Raw genomic sequence first — 24041 nt, 5'->3', positions numbered from 1 at the left:
ACACGAAAAAACAAATGATAACGGACTGCGGACTATTCAATTAGCAGGGTCACACGAAATGGTTGTTGGAAGTACCTGGTTTGCGCGGAAAGCGGTCCACAAACATACGTGGGCCTCTCCAGACGGGATCACTTTCAACCAAATTGACCACGTGTTGATCGAACGCCGCCACCTCTCGGCCTTGATGAATGTCAGAACATATAGGGGGGCCAATATAGACTCGGATCACTATCTCGTTGGCATGGTGCTCCGAGCTCGAATAACAATACCACCTAGAATCCCCTCTGACAATCAGATGAGAGTGAACACTGAAGCCTTCCACAACACAACCCTCCGCGACACCTATAAGAGGGAAATGGATGCCGCAATAACCGCAGTCAATAGAGGACCTGGAGATGAAGCATCAACTAATGATCTTCACAACCACCTGAAGAACGTTATCATGGATACGGCCACAAATATACTTGGCCCCAGCCGCAAAAGGAGTCGGAACGGCTGGTTTGACGATGAATGTAAGCTAGCAACGGAACGGAAGAATGCCGCATACCGAGTAATGTTGCATTCTCAAAGAACGCGGGCACGCGCAGAGACTTATCACGAACTCCGTCGAGCGGAGAAGCGACTTCACAGACGGAAAAAGGAAGCCTGGGAGAACCAACAAGTCCGTGAATTAGAAAAGTACAGGGAGCAACCGCACCAGGCGCGGAAGTTTTACCAACAAGTCAGCAGGATGAAGCCTTATACACCTCGATGCTCATCCTGCCGAGACAAAGAGGGAAATCTGATTTCCGACAGAATGGGCATATTAGAGCGATGGGTTGAGTACTTTGATGAGCTACTGAACAACCAGAACATCGGCGAGTTGGAGGTCCCGCCAATTGAAGACGACGGACAAATACTGCCACCACCAAGTTTAGGAGAAACAGTCCGTGCAATTCATCGGCTAAAAAATCATAAGTCGCCAGGAGCCGATGGAATTACAGCCGAATTGGTTAAATATGGAGGCGACCAGTTACACCAAGTGGTTCATCAACTTGTGCTCAAGGTATGGGACAGCGAATCAATGCCTGACGATTGGCAGCGAGGCATAATCTGTCTCATACATAAAAAGGGAGATATCACACAGTGCAGCAATTATAGAGGTATCACGTTGCTGAGTACCATCTATAAGATATTCTCCACTATCTTGCTAGGCCGGATAGCCCCATACGCCCAGAACATCATTGCCCCATACCAAAGAGGCTTCACTCCAGGCAAATCAGCAACAGATCAGATTTTCTCTCTGCGGCAGGCGATGGAAAAACTGTTGGAATATGGACAACAGTTGCACCATCTGTTCATCGACTTTAAAGCCGCCTATGATAGCATAGCCAGGGTAAAACTGTACACGGCCATGAGGGAATTCGGTATCCCGATGAAATTAATAAGACTGACTAGGCTGACCCTGACCAATGTGCGAGGCCAGATAAAAGCAGCAGGATCACTCTCAAGACCATTCGACATCAACAACGGTCTACGACAAGGGGATGCGCTATCATGCGTCCTCTTTAACCTGGCCCTCGAGAAGGTGATCCGTGATGCTGAGGTGAATGCAAGAGGTACGATCCTTTTCAAGTCCACCCAACTACTGGCCTATGCTGACGATATCGACATCATGGGAAGAACCACCCGAGACGTTCAAACTGCCTTCATCCAGATCGAGCAGGCGGTAATCGGCGCGAGATCTTGGGCTGCACATCAATGAAGGCAAGACAAAATACATGGTGGCAACGTCAGCACCGAAGACGAATCAACCAACAACATCAAACCGCACTGGTCAAACACAAACACGAACAAGAATAAGGATAGGGGAATACAACTTTGAGACCGTTGACAATTTCTCCTATCTAGGGTCGAAAATCACAACCGATAACAACTACGATGATGAAATCCGCGCACGGTTGTTGTCAGCCAACAGAGCCTATTTCAGCTTACAAAGACTGTTCCGCTCGAAACGTCTCACCATAGGGTCAAAGCTCTTACTGTACAAGACTATGATCTTGCCAGTCCTCATGTATTCCTCGGAAACTTGGGTTCTTAGCAAGAAAAATTGCGAACTCTTGGCCGCGTTCGAGAGAAGAATCCTCCGAAGAATTTTTGGCCCCCTACATGAGGATGGACGATTCCGTAGCCTATACAATGACGAAATCTATGAGCGATACCATGACTGTCCGGTTGTGGATAAAATCCGGCTCAATAGGTTACGGTAGGCGGGTCACTTAATCCGTATGGATGAGAATGATCCCACCCGGAAAGTCTATAAGGGCAATATCTATGGTAGGAAAAGAAGACGAGGCAGACCCTGCCTAAGATGGAGCGATGGCGTGGGCCAGGACGCCAGACAGCTTTTAGGGATATCGAATTGGTGGACCTCGGCGCAAAACCGGGATGTCTGGAGTTCCTTATTAAGGCAGGCCTAGACCGGATACCGGTTGTTGCGCCGTTGATGATGATGATGATGCTCCGCATTCTCTGGAATCATTTTACATGTCTGAAAATATAGGGAGTCGTCACGTCCGAAGCGATAAATGTATGCTCAGTACTTTCCGTATCCGTTTAGGAATTGAATTAGTTCGTATAGCTAACTTCACTGTGGCTTAGTTTGATCCATTTTAAGGAATAATCCCCCGGGTCCAGCTTCCTTTATATGAATCATACTACCTCTTTGCCACTCGAAAATAGGATCACTTCATGATGATTGCCGACGATAGGTACAGGACATATAGTTAGTCATAGAGGCATCCACCCTCGTTCGAAAAGATGTTGATGAGGACCATTGCTGCTATTACACATTCTGCTTCGCCTGACGGTAAGCACACTACGTTTGCAATGCACTCAATCGGTATGGGGCTACGATTCTTCTCCTACTTGCTTCTAGCTTCAATACCAATGGCCAGACTGGGGCTGCATAAAACAAGACAACTCTCAAAATAAGGAGTCAATGGCTTTGTCAAGGGCCACGTACATTCGGCAACACTGTGGCAACCACGGAAGACTTTATTGGAAAATTCTCAAGATGGGGTTTGAATTATAGTTTTTGGTCAACCTTGACTTCTAAGTATTTAAGCGTTGGTTGCGAATGTATGATGTGTTTTCCAATCCTGGTCTTCATCGGCATTTGTTTCCTTTGCTTAGTGATTAAAACTACCTCGGCTTTATGTTATGTGAGCGACCAGCTCTTCTAGCCAAGATTTGATTTCAAAAACTACCTTTAGGTGGACGTCGATCTCCCTAATACCGTGTACTACAATAGCCACTCCGATGTCGTCTGCGCAGCCAATAACTGTCCTTCCTTTAGACAGCTGTAACTTCAAAATACCGTCATACCTTATTATCCGCCGGGCAGGACCGGGAACTGAACCCCAAAGATTGTTCTATACGTTTTATGTCAATCGTCCGAAGGGTAACAAAATAGCTTCTCCCGGGGGAATTCCACTACAATGTGCACCAGTCCATTTTGTAATATTGAAGGCATTCCTCACATTGAGAAGGTCTATTGCTGAGGAAGTAATCTCCGCAACTTTCGTCACAGTACGGATCGCATTATTAATATATCGTGACTTTCGAAATACGAACTGCCTATTGGAGAGACCATCATTATGTGATCGGCACAAGCCTATTGAAGTTTACCCGTTTGAAGCCGAAGCCGTTTAATAAGCATATAGGCCTCTATGTAGAAGGATCAGCAGGATCAAAGCTCCGGGACTAGCACAACCTTCTGTTTCTTCCCCTTTTTCGAGAAAATCCCTTCTTCGGGAGACGTCGTAAATGTTTCAGCAAATTACCTTGGAACAGTTTTTACGGTCACTATCAGAGTTTTATTCGAAATGCCGTCTAAGCCTAGGGACTTCGTTTTCGACAATCTTTTTTTGCGATCTCCAGGACTTCTTCAGCAGTCACCTCGTAAATTTCAACGGGATCTATCTAAACAGTAGGTAGGTTTGATTCACATTAAACTTGTGGGAAGCGAGTACTAATGATATCCCCCAGAGTTCGCGATCGTTGGTGAGTGTTTACCCTTGGTTGATGCGTCAGAGTCCGCTTCCTTGCATAACCTCTTGAAGCGTTCAGTTTTACTTTCTTTACCTCCCTTTCTATATCGGTTGTGCAACTCTTCAGACTCAGGTCAGTTCCTGCTACGCTGGCTGTGTCTCCTGCCTGTAAGACAAACATTGTGAAGTTCTTTAATTTCGAGATTCCACTAGAAGTTGGGCACTCTTTTCTTGAGTACAGTGCGGCATAGCATGGAAGCGTCACATATTTTATGCATCCTTTTAAGGACCTGTTGCAACTTTTCTTCTGCATTTCCCATCGGCATCGCGACTTGAAGAAGTATTTCCTCGAACATTTGCTTATTAATTTTCTTGAGATCCCAACCCAGTTTTCTTGATACATTTTGTTCATGTCCTACGCCTACCTTTGAAGATCCTTAAACAATGTGTCGCTAACAAAGGTAAGGTCTATCACCGATCCCATATTCCATATCCGAAAATTATTGACGTCGCCCAGTATTGAATAACTCCTGGATGGTTTTTTGACAAGAGACTAGGGTCTCTGAATCACCTCAGTGGCAAGCTGGTCAGTTCACTATTCCACCAACAGTTGATCTTCTATTAGCAAATATAGTCTAACAAGAAATACTCTTTCATAAATGGCATATATTGTTGTCGTAAGCTATAATTTGCAGCTAATAGTTTTTCTAGCTGCGTAAAGTTAATGTATGCATTGTGAATTGCATAGCTCGTCGGTGGGTTGCGTTAAATTTTTGAGTGGAAGCCCCACTATATATGTTCCCATTGACTACTGTTTGGTCATGTTCTTATGTCCTGCTTCCAGAACACTTTTTGCGATTGTTCTTCAATTTGACGTAGACATGGAAACGTCACATGCGTTGGCGATGCATTGAAAAACTCTCTCGTAGAGGCGTCTACTATATTTGGTTGGTCAAACCACACCTTTATAAGGGCAGCGCTAACAATAGTCACAGCTACGATTGGGGAAGACCCTCTTTTGCAAAAGGTGTGAACATTACCTTTCTTGGCCAGAACTATATCCAATTGCGTAAAAGCATTCAACAGACTGTGCTTCCTTGCATTTGCTTCTATACTAACCTACTTAAGGGCCGAACGGTTGAAGTCACCGCCAATCACTATTGAACTATGTCCCCTCGCGTCGAGGATAATATTGTCAAGCATTTCCTATGCTGACGATATCGACATTATGGAAAGAACCACCCGAGACGTACAAGCTGCCTTCATCCAGATCGAGCAGGTGGCGATTGGCGCAAGATCTTCGGCTCCATATCAATGAAGGCAAGACGAAGTATATAGTGGCAACGTCAGCACCGAAAACCAACCAATCAACAACATCAAACCACACTGGTCAAACGGGAAGAATAAGGATAGGAGAATACAACTTTGAGACCGTTGACAATTTCTCCTATCTAGAGTCGAAAATTACAACCGATAAAAGCTACGATGATGAAATCCGCGCACGGTTGTTGTCAGCCAACAAAGCCTATTTCAGCTTACAAAAACTGTTCCGCTCGAAACGTCTCACCATAGGGTCAAAGCTCTAACTGTACAAGACAATGATCTTGCCAGTCCTCGTGTACTCCTCGGAAACTTGGGTTCTTAGCAAGAACTCTTGGCCGCGATCGAGGGAAGAATCCTCCGAAGAATTTTCGGCCCCCTACATGAGGATGGACGATTCCGTAGCCCACACAATGACGAAATCTATGAGCGATACCATGACTGTCCGGTTGGGGATAAAATCCGGCTCAATAGGTTACGGTGGGCGGGTCACTTAATCCGTATGGATGAAGATGATGCCACCCGGAAAGTCTATAAGGGCAATATCTATGGTAGGAAAAGAAGACAAGGCAGACCCTGCCTAAGATGGAGCGATGGCGTGGGCCAGGACGCCAGACAGCTTTTAGGGATATCGAATTGGTGGACCTCAGCGCAAAACCGGGTTGTCTGGAGTTCGATATTAAGGCAGGCCTAGACCGGATACCGGTTGTTGCGCCGTTGATGATGAAAAAATATTAGGTGAAGATGGCTTTACGGTTTTTACCAGGGCAGAGGCAAATCGTCAGATACTGCCTCAGCTCTGCCCTGGGAGCTGCGTGACCGAATCGGCTCGCAGATGTGCTCCTTTATATAATTCGCAGAACACAACATGACTTCGAATTATATTGTGTGCAAATCCGCTAATGCTATTGACCAAAGCTTGGTCAGAGCTATTTTTTAGAGAATTGTGCGATCCTAAGTCCGTATCAAGTTGATGGCGGACAAGACCAAATGGAGACCAAGCCAAACAAACCTTTGGGGGAGACTTCGTCCTACAGGCCGATATGCCTTCCAAATAATACTGGCAAACTATTCGAATGAGTAATATATAACAGATTACCCCCAATTGTTGAAAAGGATGGCAGTTTCTCCGAGAATCAATTCGGTTTTAGAAAAGGGAGGTCTACAACGGATGTAGTTTCCCTAGTAGCTAACACAGCTAAGACTACACTTGACGAGGACAAATGTTGTGCAGTCATCACGTTCGATGTGAAGTACGGCTTCAATTCCGCTAGAAGGAGCAAGATAATTGAGTCCCTAATCAACTTGGGCGTGGCGAAGTAGCTGGTGCGTATCGTGTGAAGGAATGCAAATTATACCAAACGATATGCGGAGTTCCACAAGGGTCCGTCCTGGGGCCACTCTTGTGGATTATTATGTATAACGTAGTACTGACGCTGGACCTTCCTACTGGTGTGGCTTCTATTGGTTTCGCGGACGATATTGGTGTGACGGTTGGTTGCTACACGCGTTCTCGAAGAAGTCAAGCTTTATACAAATAAAGCATTCTGGTTAGAGTCTACAGCTTGCGTGATAGCAGGAATGGTCCCCCGAATGAGATTCTGGCCAATGAAAAGCAACCACTTTACGATCGATCGTATCTCACTGGAGAATCTCCTGCCAGTCGGCGACAGTTCGCACGAACTGAAACTGTCGCGGAATGGCAGGAGAACTGGGAGGAGTCAAAAAAAGGCCGCTGAACTCATAAAATCCTAACTTGTTTCATTTTCAGTGAAACTGCGCTTCAGTGTTATTATCATTACGGATAATGCTGTTCAAGTGGTGCGATCCACAGAAGCGAGACAAAATCGCACATAAACGGAAACAAACATCTAAGACTTTTCACATTTGTTACTGACTTTTGAAGATAAATTCAGGTCGTTAAACTGTGATAACCAGTTCGTTTAATTACTTCACTTTACCACTATGTTATTTTGTGTTAGGTGGTTATCAGCATTAGTCTACTTATTATGGAATGAGGAGATCTTTGTTAAGGGTGCTGTTGGTCGTAATGGGTAATCTGAACACAAATTCATGCTCGGATACATGATGGGTTAACAGAGTTTCACCGCGTCGTCATTGGTGGCACACTGTCCAAGTACACAGTCTGCTGCGAAGTTTGTTGCTTTCCCACTGATAACTGGCTATATCTAATCAAATTGACGACATGGCAATCAGCAGTAGATATGGAACTTTTCTACGTAGCAAAAGGAGGGCTGTTATAGGCCTCAAAAGAGGCTTGACTTCTATTGCTAATTGCATTCGTACTTTTTCGTATGTGTAGATAGCATTGACTCCCTCAACTCAAAACGGTACACTTTTGGGATCCGCTGTAGTTCGGCAGTGAGAAAATATATCTGACCAAATGAGCGACATCCTGAGCAGTGGAAGTGGATCGCAAAGCCTGAAGAGTGGGGGTACCTATTGATACTACGCTTGGGAGCTAAAGTGACACATTTGAGCTTCAACACCACGGGAGACGTCGGAAATTGCAGAGTAATATGCACCGCAAAAAAAATTATACTGAGCTAATCATTCAAATGTAATGTTGGAACAGCATATATATATAAGGTGACCACCGCCGTTATTCGTTTTCGTTAACATTATTTTGAATTAGAATAACTGGATGACGAGAAAGCATTCAGAACTCCATATTAGATCTACTCTTTAACGAAGTCGCAATGCACTGCTTAAAGTCGTGTTCTAGGCTTTTCTTTATTCCAGTGGATCTAGAATGTCTTACAATGCGGGCCATGGCGGCAACGACGCGGGCGCATTAATTCTAAAAACGTTTTCCTTTGAAAAATAACAACATGAACGAAAGACGGGAGAATGGCCAGAAGCAAATAAAATATCGCCATTAGGCCCAGATACATGCCAACCTCTTGCATATTTTAAAAGTTAGTACATCCTTGATACTCTTCAAATAGCTTAAGCAGAAGTTCCTAGGTGCTTGAGTTGATCAAAAATCATTTACTTTTTAACTTTTATCACTTTACTTAGCAGGTAACAATAATTAAGATATTTTCCCAGAAAGGTTAGATAATTAGTTCTGTTAATTACAAAGAGGTAAACTTTTACCCTAAGTACTTTTAAATATTTAAGAATTATAGTCTGGCAAATTCATTCCCAGTTTACAGTAAATATTTCAAGGGTTAACATCAAGATGAGTACAGTAAAACTTCGAGCCTCTGACGGTCTAACCGTGAAAATCGACAGTAAAATTGCTGAACATATGAGGTCCATTCAACTAATCATCCAGGAGTATAGCATAGATGAAGAAGAAGTAACCATTTCCTTGCCGAAAATCGATACGCCACTTCTTTGGAAAATTCTGGACTGGTGCATCTACCATAGGGATCTTAAGGACGAGCAACAGGAAGATTGTTGGGCATATCGTGATGATGCTGATGGTCTTCCCTATATGACGAGGTGGGAGGCGGATTTCTTGGATGTCGATACCAACACTCTCATCAAGTACATCATGGCAGCGTCACATTTGGATTTGAAGTGTCTTTTGAGTAAAGCGCGTGCAATTATGAGTGCTACGCTAAAGGAGGATTCAAGCAATATATTGAAGGAGCATCTGGAGCAAAAATTCTTTCAATAAAAACGAAAATTTTTTATTGCACCCAAATAATCAAGAAAAGCAATCAGATCAGTCTGATACACGATATCTTTAATCTTAATCTAGTGTATTTCAGTAATTATTATTATTAAATATTCGAATGATTTTCCTACCAGAGTAAGAAAGTGTCCAAATTAAATTAACTCATTGAATTTGTAACAATTTCAGGTGTGTACATCTTTTAATGAGTCCTGTGATTAGTTCCAATCTCATGCAAATAAAATACTTTGAAAATCAATTAAACATGGTTCCACCATAAATTTCAGATTTATTTACTTTCAGATGTTCAGATTAATGTCCGTCAAATCCAAATCGGTGCCATCGCCGCCAGAAATCACGCTTCCTAAGTATAGAAACTGATAGAAGGCTTCAATGCTATGCCCGTTAATTCAGACAGAAAGATGGCAATAATAATGATTGAGATCCTTGGTATAATTGGTGTTTCTTCAGTCCTTGCCTCTTTCTTTTTAAGGAGTCCTAAGTCCGCATCCAGTTAATGTAGGATCGGACTAAATGGAGGGCAACTTGCTCCCACTCTTTATGGCGTTCAGTTTTTGGGTTAACATCCAAAGTTCAAAAATGAAAAAAGGGACGAAGATGACTACGGCGACTCATCATCCATTTGGTCCGGTCCGACATTGGATGGATGCGACTCCTCAATCCCTAAAAAGAAATTGTCTAGCTTCGACCAAGCTTTGTTCTGAACTATGGGCACTGAATATAATTCGTACCCTTGGTGTGTTTGGCGAATCGTAAAAGGGAGCGTACAACACCTGCGAGGCGCTTCGGTCACGCTGCTCTCAAGGCAGAGATGAGGAAGCGTCTGATGAGTTGCCTCTGCCCTGGTACGAAACCATAGCCGTTTTCCCTACTTGGCTCTTTTTCAAAATGTAAAGCCATTTGGTTAAGGCCTATTACCCGGTGAGAAAGCAAACAGACGTCATCAGTATAGTCGATGTGCTTGAAGAAAGATGTGATATTCCGTTGAACTCCCCTCAACTCAGGAAGCATGGAGAACGTCACCGATAAAAAGGAGGAATGATACCAATGACAAGATATAATTCTCATAAAATGTGCCTCCATTATATGTTCCTCTGGAATGTTCCTTCTGCGTAGAGCACTCCAGGGACCCTTCCTGCTCACGCCGTCGAAGGTTTTCTCGAAATCGATGAAAAGCGGATGAGGTAAAGATCTTAACTTCGCGCTTTGTTCCAAAAATATTCGTAGGGTGCTATCAACGCAGGATCCAGAACGGTAACCAAGCAATCAAACTTTTCACAGGTCTCTGATCCGTTCCAGGATTATTTTAACTATTATCTTTGCAACGGCGGGGAGCACCCAGATAGTCCTGTAATTGTTCCATGCAAAATGGGTGCCCTGCTATCTAATCTGGAGGGTCATTCTCTTATTCCACTCTTTGGAAAAAGCCTCGGAGTCCCACAATTTCCGCACGTGTGGAAGGTCTTTCAAGATACGCTCCATTGACAGACGCAATAACAAACTCCCTTCTATCATGGGCAAATTACGTTCATCTTCGCGGTACTTCGCACGGTATCGGAGTTCGCGCGCGTCACGCCAGCCATCACTTGCAGTGCAATAGAGCCTTGAATCCCTTAGTTTAAGTTTGCCAGACATTATGACTCGCCTTCGAGAAGTGGCTGATGACCTACGCAACACCCAAACTAGTGGGGAAACCAGAAACTGGACGCTTCAGGCATAAAAGATTTTCTGTGTTCCTTATATAAAAATATTTGAGTGGACATTTGTTGCATTTGTACCTAGTATGTGTTGTACATATATGCATATATGTATTATGTCATAATATTCACTTTAATGTGAAACTGACATTCAAGCCTTAGAATTTTTCACTGAGGTGACATTTTGATTTACTATTACTTTGTTAGTAAGGGTGCGACTTCCAACAAACTTGGTAAGATTTCTAAACCTATATCAATACAAGATCTAACTTAAAGAAGGTTTTACAGTCAATTATTTTACTTAAAATTATGATAATGTAGTAATATACTATTATTAACTTTATTCGATCGGATATCGGTATGGGAAGTATTTCGGAGCCTAAGCAGCGTAAAGATGCAGCTTTGTGATTTTTCCAGATTTTCGGTTGGGTAGGTTCTGAGAACGGGTTCGTGAGAAAAATGTCCACTCCACCCTTTTGCATTAGAAAGTACTAACCAAAACCTTTCATTTGATATCCCACATGACTATATTTGACGGAAAAATTATATACCCCCTTAAGTTGAACATAGAACAATGTAGCTCACTGCATGCGTGGGTGTTTACAATTTCCACTTCCTCACCAAATTTGGTATCTCTCTCGATCAGACCGTAGCAGGGTTCGGATGTGCAAAACACTAATGAAACCTTCCCTTGAGTTCAATCCTGTGTTTTAGTCATCACCTAGATTGACGTATGGAGTCTGTGGTAGTGCATAGTAAGGGTCCTCGGTACAGTTCCTTGAATGGGATGTTTGCTGGCTGATTGCATGTGATTGCAAAATACCTGTAAGTTTGTAAAGCTTTTCTTTGCAAGATTCTTGATTTTTTTGTTTTGAATTTAGCTGATTCTTTTGGGTCCTTTCTGAGGCCATAAGGGAATTCGTTCCTTATTTGGAGGTGTGCCTCCTACTTTTTGTTTCGCTCCCTGTGTGCTTAGCACAGGTTAAAGCTATATGGAAGGGAATGTAACGCCACCCCCTGATAAGTTTTTGATAAGTGGGGACAATCTGGTGTAGGTATAAACGTGCCGGATCCTACAAATGGTGACGGCGAGAACTTTAATTTGGCAATGGATTGATAGGAAGAAAAGAGAAGTGATTGATTTAGAAATGCGCATGTGTCTCCGGTTCCTCGTCCTTAAAACAAAGTGTCCAAAACGCGTGCCCCTATGATGACCCTAGCTCAAATGAAAGAGCACTCTGCAAGCCAACAATGTCAAGATAACCAATCTAGTTGAAAATATGTCTGAGGTAGCCCCTTCCTTTCCCTTGCGAAAAAGTCAACCTCCATCAGTGGAGACACTTCCCAGAAGTGAATCTTTACGACAAAAACACCAAATAAAGACAGTATTTGGTTTTAGTTGACCGAATCCAGATATATTACAACAAAATGGAGCGCATAGATCCGTTACCTATACATACATGCACCCTCCCCAACCCCCAATTACAGCAAAGATATACTGTTCAGGGCGAAGTGCCGCTATGGCATCATTAAGGGTGTATCACTTAATTGGACGGAAGAGAAAACCATTCAATCCTCAGAATCCAAAGTATAAGTAATCAAAGCCCAGAGGTTCACAAGAACTGCTAGCGAAAACAAAGAGGTAAATTTACCCACGGGCACTGTAAAAATCGCTGCCTGTGCAACTAATAATTGGGGAAACCAATTTCAAAGTAGATCTCTTTGAGATGAGGAAAAGACATCTGTCGGCACTGTGGATATATTGCTAAAGTGTGTAAAGCATCCACAAGTAAATGCTTAAACTGTGGCTCATCCGAAGATTATGAAAAAAATGTATCTTGTGACAACATAAGTCAAGGAATAGGGACTGCCGCAAATGGACGGTGTATAGAAAAGCATGCGTCCTCTTTAACCTGGCCCTCGAGAAAGTGATCCGTGATGCTGAGGTAAATGCAAGAGGTTCGATCCTCTTCAAGTCCACCCAACTACTGGCCTATGCTGACGATATCGACATCATGGGAAGAACCACCCGAGACGTACAAACTGCCTTCATCCTGATCGAGCATGCGGCGCGAGATCTCGGGCTGCACATCAATGAAGACAAGACAAAATATATGGTGGCAACGTCAGCACCGAAGACGAATCAACCAACAACATTAAACCGCACTGGTCAAACACGAAGAAGAATAAGGATAGGAGAATACAACTTTGAGACCGTTGACAATTTCTCCTATCTAGGGTCGAAAATCAGAACCGATAACAGCTACGATGATGAAATCTGCACACGGTTGTTGTCAGCCAACAGAGCCTATTTCAGCTTACAAAAACTGTTCCGCTCGAAGCGTCTCACCTTGATCCTATGGTGAGAGCTCTTAGTGTAGAAGACATGATCTTGCCAGTCCTCGTGTATTCCTCGGAAACTTGGGTTCTTAGCAAGAAAAATTGCGAACTCTTGGCCGCGTTCGAGAGAAGAATCCTCCGAAGAATTTTTGGCCCCTACATGAGGATGGACGATTCCGTAGCCTACACAATGACGAAATCTATGAGCGATACCATGACCGTCCGGTTGTGGATAAAATCCGGCTCAATAGGTTACGGTGGGCGGGTCACATGATCCGTATGGATGATGTTGATCCCACCCGGAAAGTCTATAAGGTCAATGTCTATGGTAGAAAAAGAAGACGAGGCAGACCCTGCCTAAGATGGAGCGATGGCATAGGTCAGGACGCCAGAAAGCTTTTAGGGATATCGAATTGGTGGACCTCGGCACAAAACCGGGATGTCTGGAGTTCCTTATTAAGGCAGACCTAGACCGGATACCGGTTGTTGCGCCGTTGATGATGATGAACTGTCCCCTTCTTGAGTGCTTTATCTTTTGAAAGTCATCCTTCACAATTTGAATTTTTTTTATAACTGGTTATGTAATTAAAATGTCTTAATTAAACTTCTAGTCTTCTCCCAGTAGTTCCTAAAAGTTCCATCAAGGTGGACAAATTGTTGCCCATATTCCTGTTTGGTTTTTTTTCGGGAGGAATTTTCGAGATGTGGAAACTCTCCTAGGTGTCTAGTTTCCTAACGTGGTTCAATTTCTTCGAAATATTGGCGTTGTCCAACGACAAATGGTGTCCTCATCTATTAAATGTCTGGCAACCGCGAAGTTTATGTGTGGGTTATTCTTATTTTTAGCGGATTCGGCCTCCTTTATATGTTCTGCACCTTACGGTGCACGGTCTTGAATGGAGGGCTATAACACACTTGAAGGCCAATATGCATTGCTGCTTCAACGATTATTATTATTAACTCCCTGGTGTGGACTAACCGTTTTGTTTACCCTACGTAAATCTTGTCGCAGCCTGGGCAGGAAATTTCATAAATGCGGCTCTTTTCCGTACACTCTTTTTTGTTCCTGACTAATTGTAATTGGGTCCCAAGTAGGTATTGTCTGCTTGCCGAGGTCACCCGGAATCCAGATTTGTGTAGCCACCTTTTAATGTTCTGTTTCCGATCTGAATAGGTTAATGTTATCCATTGCTTAGGTTCTGTATTCACATCCTAGAGGAGTATTGAAAGTTGCTGTCTTGAGGCCTGACCTAGTTTCTTTTTAATCCGGTTTTCAATGAGGTTGGAGGATGAAGTTGTATCCGCTTTTTTTGGCTGTTTCCAGGATGTAGTTCATTTCTTTATTTCTTCTCTCCTCATTGAGCAGTGTTGTGACTATCCTGTGAATCATTAACTTTTATGCCATCTTATGGTGGAAATGGTGGTTGGAGGTATATGCGATGGTTCGTTGTGTCTGGGTTAGTTTCCTGTAGATGTCTATTAAGATTGCCGGAGCAAAGAATCCAAGTTCAAAATTCACCTGGAGGGAATATCACGCGCCCAAAAACATGAGATCTATATACAGTGTGAGAATCTCAACGAGGTAACATCTAGAAGCAAATTTGCGCTGCGTTGAAATAGCAATTTATGTTGGAAGAAGGGAGTGAAGCATTCATTCTCAGTCTGAAAAAGCCTTTGCAAATACCAGCGAACGCAGCGCAGAAGCTATTGGCGGTAAGAAAAGTCCAAATTGAATGGTTTGTCAGCAATAGGGATCGTAAATGCCTCCCGTGCGAAGAAAAAGCAGGACGGAATAATCAGCATATTGCCGGAAGTAATAAACGCCCAAAATTCAATAAGAGGTCGACTCCAATGAAGAAAAAAGATTTATTATAATAAATCTTCATCATTGTAATGTCGCTCTGGATTTACTTGAGCAGACCACCCGCGAATCTGAAATGGAGGTTGCCATCGTAATTGAACCATACAGAAACCGTGCCAGTGGGTAATGGGACACATATTCGACTGGTGGAGCGGCAATATGGGCTTGCGGTAGGCAGCTGGTCAATAACTTCGGCCAGATGAAAACCAATCATACGCTCTTACGTACATTGTATGTGTTTGGAGACATATAGAGCATCCTTCTTCACGACGCAAGGTAAGGAAACCTGAAGGTTACTGCCGGTGACTTTATTACTGGCAAGCAGAGAGAACAATGTAAAGGGCCGAAGTCTATTAAAGGCTTTTGCAAATTTGAATACAGTTTTGGCCAAGGAAAGTAATGTAAACACCTTCGGGAAGTAAAGTCCGTTTCAGGCGTTTGTCAGCCCTGCACGCCCTGCACTGACAGTGAGGAGTACACCCACAGCGATCACAAGCCGTTTATATCCGAACTATTAAAGACAGTCACTCATTAGAGAAATAGCATACCAAAAGCCGAGATAAACATCAGATTGGTCTACAAAAGTATTCGATGAACAAACTTGCATGGCGGTCCCACGTAAAAAGTTCTCCATATAACACAATGGATTTCGAAAACTCAACTACTGGTGGACTAGTGAACTGGCCAACCTTTAATCAGCTTGCCATCTAGCTACATGAATAGCTAAGAGGGTGGTAGGTAGAATCGATCAGGTGCAAATAGAACATGCATACATGGAAGCCCGCAAAAAATTCAAGCCCGCCATCCGAAATAATAAAATGGAATATTTTGAAGAGCCCTGCTGAGAGGCGGTTATACGACTGTGGGTATTGCCTGCAGAGTTGTGATGTGATAATTCAGAGGCTGGTCATCTCTACAGGTCACATCCCTTACCCTCTCGTTGAAAATAATCCAGGAGTTATTCTCCCACCCTGAGAGGGGGCAGACACCTTTCAGAGATTTCTGAATGTAAATGCATTTTCAGCAGTAATCACAGAGGAGCTTTTGGAACTCTTCAGCAGAATAAGTGACATCAAAGTTTTTGGCCTGTGTGAAATACCGAAAAGGACCACTAAGCTTGCCGTGAAATTCGGACCGGACATGTTCGTTGAGTTGTCCGAAGCAAGGATGTCCGAGGGAATATTCTCTACAGCATGGAAGTTGCAGATTCAAACTAAGCTAACAAACCTCCAGGTGATCTTCCTACAGACCCATCTGTCTTCTAGATAATATGGTGAAAATTTTAGAGAAGGTAATCAAGAATAGATTGCTCGCGGTTGTTGATAAATGGGTTTCGTGAACCCTGATCAACCATTCATGCCATCAAATTGGTTACTGGCTTGGTTGCGAATATGATTACCAGAATGGGTGGCACCAACAAATATTGCGTGGCAGTAACACATAAATGTATTCAATTAAGCCAATCGGAACCATATACGGAAGTTCCTAGCGACGATTGGTCTTCACACCTGTCTTGCTATCGTAGGCAGCTACTTCAGAGAACAGGCGCTCTAGTATAACGAAAATAACGGACCCTAAAAATACATTGTCTTCGCGGATGTCCCACAGGGCTTCGTACAGAGGCCATTGTGTGTGTGTGTGTGTGTGTGGTGGGGAGAAGCTACAGCTTCTGAGCACTCAGGCCGTGTTGGCCCATTGTACTCGCGTCCCCCGTCTAACGGAATATTCCGGATTCGTTAACGTATCGTAGGATTTCCGTTAGTGGATGTGATGCTACCCGTCGTAACTGGAGAACATCGGCACCAAAGATTTGATGCCTGATGCGTCCATAGGCGGGGCATTCACATAGGAAATGCTCCGTGGATTCCGCTTCCTCATTACAGGAGGGACACGTATCATCTTCGGTAATTCCTATTCTGAACATATGCCCAGCTAGTGAATTATGGCCTGTCAGAATGCCCACAATACACCTGCAAGTCCTCCTGCTTTTCGACAGGATAAACTTTGCGGTACGTATGTTCGGTTCTGGCAGGAAAAGTTTGGTGTGTCGAGCAGCATTTAGGCTCTGCCACCTGTCATTATGGGAAGCTTGTTCCCAGTATTTGAAAACAGATTTAGCCAATGCTACTGATACTCCAATTGCTGGCTCCGGTCCCGGCATAGGGGAGATTGTCCCCTCTTTCGCTAAAGCGTCCGAGATTTCATTTTCCTCTATGCCACAGTGACCAGGTACCCAGAGTAGTTCCACCGTATTGAATCTAGACATAGAATTCAAACGGTTTCTGCATTCCTGAACGATTTTCGAGGTGATCAAAGGACTGCTCAATGCCCTCAGTGCAGCTTGACTGTCACTGCAGATTGCGATGCGCCTGCCCTTCAACCGCTCGTCAATCACCCAGTTTGCCACCCTTAGGATCGCATAAACTTCGGCTTGAAAAACCGTTGCATATTGTCCCAAAGGAAAAGCCCACTTCTCGTTTTTATTCGAGAGGTAGACTCCGGCTCCAGAACCCTCTTCTGTTTTTGAGCCATCCGTGTAGAAGACTTCCGTATATCCCTCCACGCATTCCTCTGGGTCTTCCCAGTCCTCTCTACGCTTCAGAGTAACTACATATCTTCTACCAAACAGATGTATGGGGACACGAGAATCGGAAGGCATTGTAAGAACTGGATTCAGTCCTCCCAGTAACTCTTCCAATGCTCTGTGCCCCCCACATCCGTTGTTTTCCCATAGATCTAATCGAATTAGCCTATGAGCTGCTCTCATTGCAGTGCTTTGAATAAATATATCCAGGGGCTGCAAATTGAGTAGTGCATTCAGAGCTGCGCCGGATGTCGTGCTCGTGGCACCAGTGATACCCAGACAAACAGTTCTTTGCAGTGCAGCTAGTTTACGGTGAAAACCTTTTTGTCTCACTTTAACCCACCACACTACGGATGCATATACGAACATCGGCCTAATGATGGCAACGTATATCCACATTACCACATGAGGTCTGAGTCCCCATGTCGAGGCAAAGGTCCGTCTGCACAGCCCATAAGCTGTGAGAGCTCGTTTCATCTTTACCTCTACATGTTTGTTCCAAAGAAGTTTTTTATCTAGAGTAACCCCCAGGTATTTCACTTCTTCGGAGAGTTGAAGGGTAGTATCCCTCATCTCAGGGAGGCAAAGTCCATCCAGTTTTCTCCTTTTTGTGAATAAAACCATTGTGGTTTTATTTGGATTAACTGACAAACCATGTCTAAGGCACCAGCTGTCTATCAAATCAACGGCACGCTGTATATTCCTACACACCGTTCCAAGATCCCGATCAACAGCAAGTACAGCCACGTCATCAGCATAAGCTTGAGCGTGTATTGGCAAATTTTGCAGCTCACATAGCAGTGAGTCGATCAGCATACTCCACAGAAGCGGCGAAAGCACACCTCCTTGGGGGCAGCCCTTCGTTGCCTCCGTAGTCAGGTAGCGATCGACCCCTACCTCAGCGCACAGCAATCTTTGCGTTAGCATAGCATGGATCCACTTAATTAAAGCATCATCAACACCATGCGCTCTGGCGGCATCACAAAGTTTTTGAAAAGGCGCACAGTCAAAAGCCCCTTCAATGTCCACAAACACCCCCATCGCGTACTCACCATTCAAAGTTGCATCCTCTATCTTTGTGACCAAAGAATGAAGAGCAGACTCACAGGACTTTCCACGTTGGTAAGCATGTTGGTTTTCACTAAGTGGGTGTGACCTAAGTGCCTTTCCACGAATGTGACGCCCCACCAGTCTCTCCAAACCTTTCAGCAAGAATGAAGTCAAGCTGATCTGTCTGAAGTTCTTTGGATTAGAATAGTCATCTTTCCCAGGTTTCGGTATGAAAACTACTTTAACCTGTTGCCAAGAAGAAGGCACGTAGCCCAGAGCAAGACATCCTCGAAAAATATTTGTTAGAGGTCGCTCTAAATGCTCCATACCCTCCTTTAGCATTGCCGGATAGATGCCATCCATGCCAGGTGCTTTGAAATGTTCAAAGGACAGTATCGCAGCTCTCACCTTTTCAAGGGTAACAACCGCTTTCGCAGTGTTCCAGTTCCTCTTGCAACACTTGCGTGTTGAAGGGGTTGCAAGAACCGTCAACTCTCCCCCTACCACTTCTCTCACCCGTTCCCCCGGGTGGTGTACTTCCAGGAGGGTCTGTACTGAGTCCAGTCTGGAGTTCGTGAAAGTACCGTCGGGTTTTCTAAGAGAATCCAACTTGGTCGACTCATCCCTTTTGAGGACTCTGCACAGCCTTGAAGTCTCCCTTTCGCCTTCCAGTTCCTCACAGTACGCTTTAAAGGAGTCTCGTTTCGAGCACCTCACGAGCCTCTTATATTCACGTTGTGAGTTCCTGAAATTTAACCAGTCTTCGTTCTTGTTACTTTTGCAAGCACGATTTAGAAGTCGCCTGGTTGATTTCCTGAGTTTTTGCAGTTCTCCGTTCCACCAAGAAACTGTTTTACCGCTTTGGCCTCGGAAAATAGGACAAGCCTCTTCATAACACTCTAAAAGTGTGTAGTTCAGAGTTTTCAATTCATCTTCCAGCACCAAAGGAGTCCTTAGGCGCCTAGGGAACTGTACTTTATTGCCAAGAAGTTCATTGAACTTTGCCCAATCCGTTTTCCTAGGGTTCCGTCTTTGTACTGCAGACTGTTCGCCCGCAATAGTCAGATTGAATTCTAGATATCGGTAATCTGACAGTGAGACCTCGTCTAGCACTCGCCAGTGTGTAATCAACTCTAACAATTTTGGGGTACAGATTGTTAGGTCAATTACTTCGCTTCTTCTCGGTCCCACGAACGTAGGGGCGCACCCCACGTTTGCAGTCATAAGACCAGCTGAAGTGATGAAATCAAATAGCTTCTCTCCTCTTGGATTGCATTTGCTACTGCCCCAACAAATATGTTGAGCATTCGCATCGCAACCTATTAAGAGTTCGAGACCACTTGATTCTGCATACGCCACCAGATCCCTAAGTTCTTGCGTCGGTGGAGGATACAAAGAATCATAGGGTAAATAAGCGGAGGCAACTATGATGTTTTTCCTCTCGCCATTTATCTGGTATTGTATGATGACCGTAGCTAAGTCCTGGGAACAATATTGTCTCAGCATAGTTGCCTCTAACCGTCTTGACATCAGGACGCAAGCTCTCGGTCTTATGGATCTTTCGTCGTAGAAGATCCTAGCCCCTTTACTGATCCAATACCACAGATTCTGTTAAATCGAACCCACGGTTCTTGCACCAGAAAGATATAGGGGAAATCCTGTAGCTTTGTCATTCTCGCTGCCAACAGGTAGGAGGGAGCTTTGGCATGCTGCAGGTTGATTTGACCAATCTTTATGTTTTTCGACATAAAGTTAGTCTATTGTCTTATAGAAAACAGTTAGAAGCGTATGCGGCAGTCCGCGTATGACGGGGTTTCCCCCACACCGTACCTCCAGAGACTCGATCCCCTTGTGATTGATTTCTCTGAGAAAAGCCGTACTTGGGAGTACCGCAATTCCCATGTTCTCATCCACGAAAGATCTCACCTCATCCCGCAGAGCATTCGTCTGTTTTCTACTTAGCACCTTAGTTGGTTTGCGGTGTCCGGGTTGCATAGATTCGATCACTCGAACTGGCATCAAGTCAGTTTCGTTCACGTCTCTGGCTTCCCTTCCTTCCGCCTGTTCCTTGGAAGGTGTAGGAGAAGTTACTAGCAGGTAGGATTCACTCTGTAGCCCCTTCCACAGTGCGAGCCCCCATACGGGGGTTCCGCCCCTGTATGCACTATCCTCCGCGCACGTCTCCATTGTGGGAGAGCGCACCGAAGATGCTGCAATTTGCTCTATGTTGTGTAAGTCGAAGACCATCATTGTTCTTCGCTCTCAAAATGGAGATGATGCCCTACAGTCTCCTGATATGACTGAATTTCAGTCTATATAGGAAAAAGTGGAGCACCATATGGTGACTTCCCCTGAGCACATTTAGACTCTGTTGGTCCAGTTCGAATACCAAGTTGAAGCCCTCCACGTTTGTAGATTGGTCCTTCCTGGCATTCATGAACTTTACCCTCCAGTGTCCAAAGTCCATGCCCGGGTTCTGTTCACCCAGCAAGCGGATGATGTCCTCTGCCTTCCTTCGAGGGCCCGGTAGCCAACATCCGACATGTTCTGTCCTGCGTAGCTCAGTGTTCACAATAGTGAACTTGGGCCGACCGCCGGAACTCAAAGTTGGGATTACCTGCTGGAGCCACTTTAAGGCAGCCTCGTCAGCGCACTCCAAATGTAGAAGCCCATCACGAAAACCTTGATCGTTAAATCGTGGCTTCGTTCCAGGCTCCATCATTTTTTTCCACAGGCATTCCTGGAGGATGGTAAATTGTCCCTCTGACATTTTGCCATCCTTGGAGGAAACTCCCACGGCAGCAGTCAGAACAGAGGCCGCAGCTTGCGCATACGTCCTCTTCCTTCCCGCCTTCGTGTTCGTATTCCTGTGGGAGGGACCAGCTTTATTGAGATCTCTCTCGCTGAATTGATCACCTCCCGGCACACCGGTCCTAATACCCGCGAGACGCGTGGATGTAAGCCCTGGTGCGGAGCACAATAAAGCAGATGTGTTGGTCTTACGCTTCTTGCGCGCATTACCGCTGACTGAAGAGTCTGGTGCGTCCAGTGTGGATCTTACCGGGGTTTCCAGTTTATCCCCACCTTCCGCCGGAGATTCCGCTACCTTGCGTCCGATTTCTCTGGGCGTTACCGCGCCTAGTGGTACAGCCACGTCCATGTCCTCATTCCCAAGGTGCTTCATCTTCCTTCGCAGTGCTCTCTTCTGCCGTCGGCTTAGGGCCTTTCCAGGTTCACGGTGTTCGGACCGCTTGGATCCATTTCCACATACTGGCGTTGAACCAGTAGCATCCACGTCACCAGCTTCCCGTTCTTCCGCTCTTCCCAGTAAGGATGGCGGAGAAGGTTCTGACAGGCAGGATTCAGCCTGTAGTCCCCCCTCCTTAGTGGCCGAAGTTCCCTTCTGCCAGGCCTTTCTCTTCCGCTTGCGGGTAGATTTGGGCTGTAGTACCGCGGACGGGCCGGCCGTAGTCGGATTTCCAGTTTCTCCCAATTTGAGAGTTTCCGTACTTTCCTTTCTGGCTAACTTCGCCGTAGGCACTAAATGCAAACTTTCCACTGAGTCGGAAAGCATGCCTTCTACAGATTGCTCTATAGGCAAATATGAACGTGGTGAGGCCTCCAAAATCCGCGCCTCGGCCGCGACATGATTGCTCATGGTCGCGGGTGGATTCGAAGTCTGTGACTTCTTACCACTTGGAGAGTTTATATCCATTGTTTCCATATTCATATTTTTGGACACCCTTAGTGTAGCAGTAAACTACTACAGGCTCCCCCACCACGACAAGGTGGTGTCCGAGGGGGAGCGCATGTACAGCAATGCACCTAATCTTCTGGTTCCACAGGGGGCTACGATGGTGGGTTGCGGAGAATACGACGGAAGCGTCTCTCATCACCACACGCCGGAAGAGAAATTTCGCTTAAAATTGGGAGTCATATCATCACTTCCAAGCCAACTACTTAGGACTGATGATACATGCAAAGATCAATTTTAAGTAGCATGTGTAGTATAAGCATCCAGTGCGATATGGCCCAGCAACAATGATGCCGAATGTAAGTGATTCGCGGCATACTTGCAGATTCCTTCTAGCCAGGATGGTGAGATCCAGTTTGGGAACAGCGCTGTATGTTTTCTGTACACATAAACTGAGTACGATCTACAGAAGAACAGTCCTAAGACGATGCTGCGTTCACCATCTCCGGAATGTATACCTAAAGTTGGTTCCAAGGGAATAGCGGATGGGGAACCGGTGGGTGGGAAATCGTAGGCGATTTTACCGGGTAGGAGTCCCAGTGGCCAATTTCGAAAAAAGGGAAACACAGGCAGACAGACAGTAAAAGACTTTAAATCCAAAGTAGTTATATTATTACTTAGTGTCAACTACTTAGTTGACGCAACGTTCGAGCCAAAATTTTCCCTCAAAGGAGTGAATGCTTCTCATTCACAGCGAGTCATTCGCCAAAGATAAATGAAACATTTGGCAAATAGCTGATTATTTATTTCATTAGGGTTAAATTATGAATTCCCTGCAAGCCCTGATTTGAGGAATGGATATGAAAATGTAGGACGAGACATTTAACGAGCTTCTACTTCTCATCATCTTTGTTTAGGTCGATTATTTATTTGGTTAACTATATTCGTGCTAAAAACAATCCCTCTCAGTTAGCACTTAAAAGGGGTGTTAAAATTCAATGTGTTTTTCTCCCTCTCAAAAGTATTTGTGCTAAATTTTCAAAATCATTTGCTCAAGTGGTAAATCGGTTACTTTCCAACTGCCACCTTATTAGGCGAGTAATCATATTTTATTCATTTTTTCCAACATGAATATGAAATAAAACTGTGCGTAAAATTTGAAGATTGGGAGATACTTCCAAAGCACGAACGGGGTCAGTAGCAATATTGAAAGTTCTCATTTTTTACTATTGGGAGCCATAGGAGAAAGAGAATCTATCGGTAACGCACGTCGTTATACAATGTTTTAAAGCAAATATGTACCCCAACGGCTTTTGTAAACATTTTTCGCGTGTATTAACGCTTTTATTGCTAAAAAGGTTAGATTGGAGGCGAATAGTCCTTTTGGTAGTATGTTGTGTAGAAGGGTGGCCATGCAAACCCTTGTACACTATTTGAAAAATATTTAGTCCATATATGATTTGGACTTTACGAGCGGTTTTCACTTACAACTTTTTAGATATATTTCCCAAATCTATATATATTAACCGACATTCAATACAAAATCAAAAATGCCCGGGATTTCCTAGATATGTGAACAAAGTGCTGAACACCCCAAGGAAGTTTGATCTGAAACAATAAACCATAGTATACCCGGCAACCCATTTTCTAACCGTTTTTCATAACTGCTACCCTTCACACCAAGCATTGCGCATGATGGGGCACTTTGACCACAATAACGCCATGACCAGAGCGTGGACACACAATAAAAAGCTCCTTGAAAGAACTTGACGATTTCAGTCTCGAGTCATGCTTAAC

At 44.4% G+C, this 24041-nt stretch overlaps 1 protein-coding gene across 1 annotated transcript; it reads left to right on the top strand.

Moving 5' to 3' along the window:
* The first annotated feature begins 8556 nt into the window (after positions 1–8556).
* On the top strand, positions 8557–9000 carry LOC119646377 (S-phase kinase-associated protein 1-like). The gene has a single exon (XM_038046820.1). The coding sequence runs from the start codon at positions 8557–8559 to the stop codon at positions 8998–9000; it is 444 nt and encodes a 147-aa protein (XP_037902748.1).
* The last annotated feature ends 15041 nt before the right edge of the window (positions 9001–24041 follow it).

This window comes from Hermetia illucens, chromosome 1 (genome assembly GCF_905115235.1).
Source record: "Hermetia illucens chromosome 1, iHerIll2.2.curated.20191125, whole genome shotgun sequence".
NCBI classification, from domain to species: domain Eukaryota; kingdom Metazoa; phylum Arthropoda; class Insecta; order Diptera; family Stratiomyidae; genus Hermetia; species Hermetia illucens.
This window is presented reverse-complemented; position numbering and strand designations above follow the sequence as displayed.

Coding starts and splice junctions, on each gene's coding strand:
- LOC119646377 (XM_038046820.1), top strand. CDS start 8,557: ATGAGTACAGTAAAACTTCGAGCCTCTGACGGTCTAACCGTGAAAATC.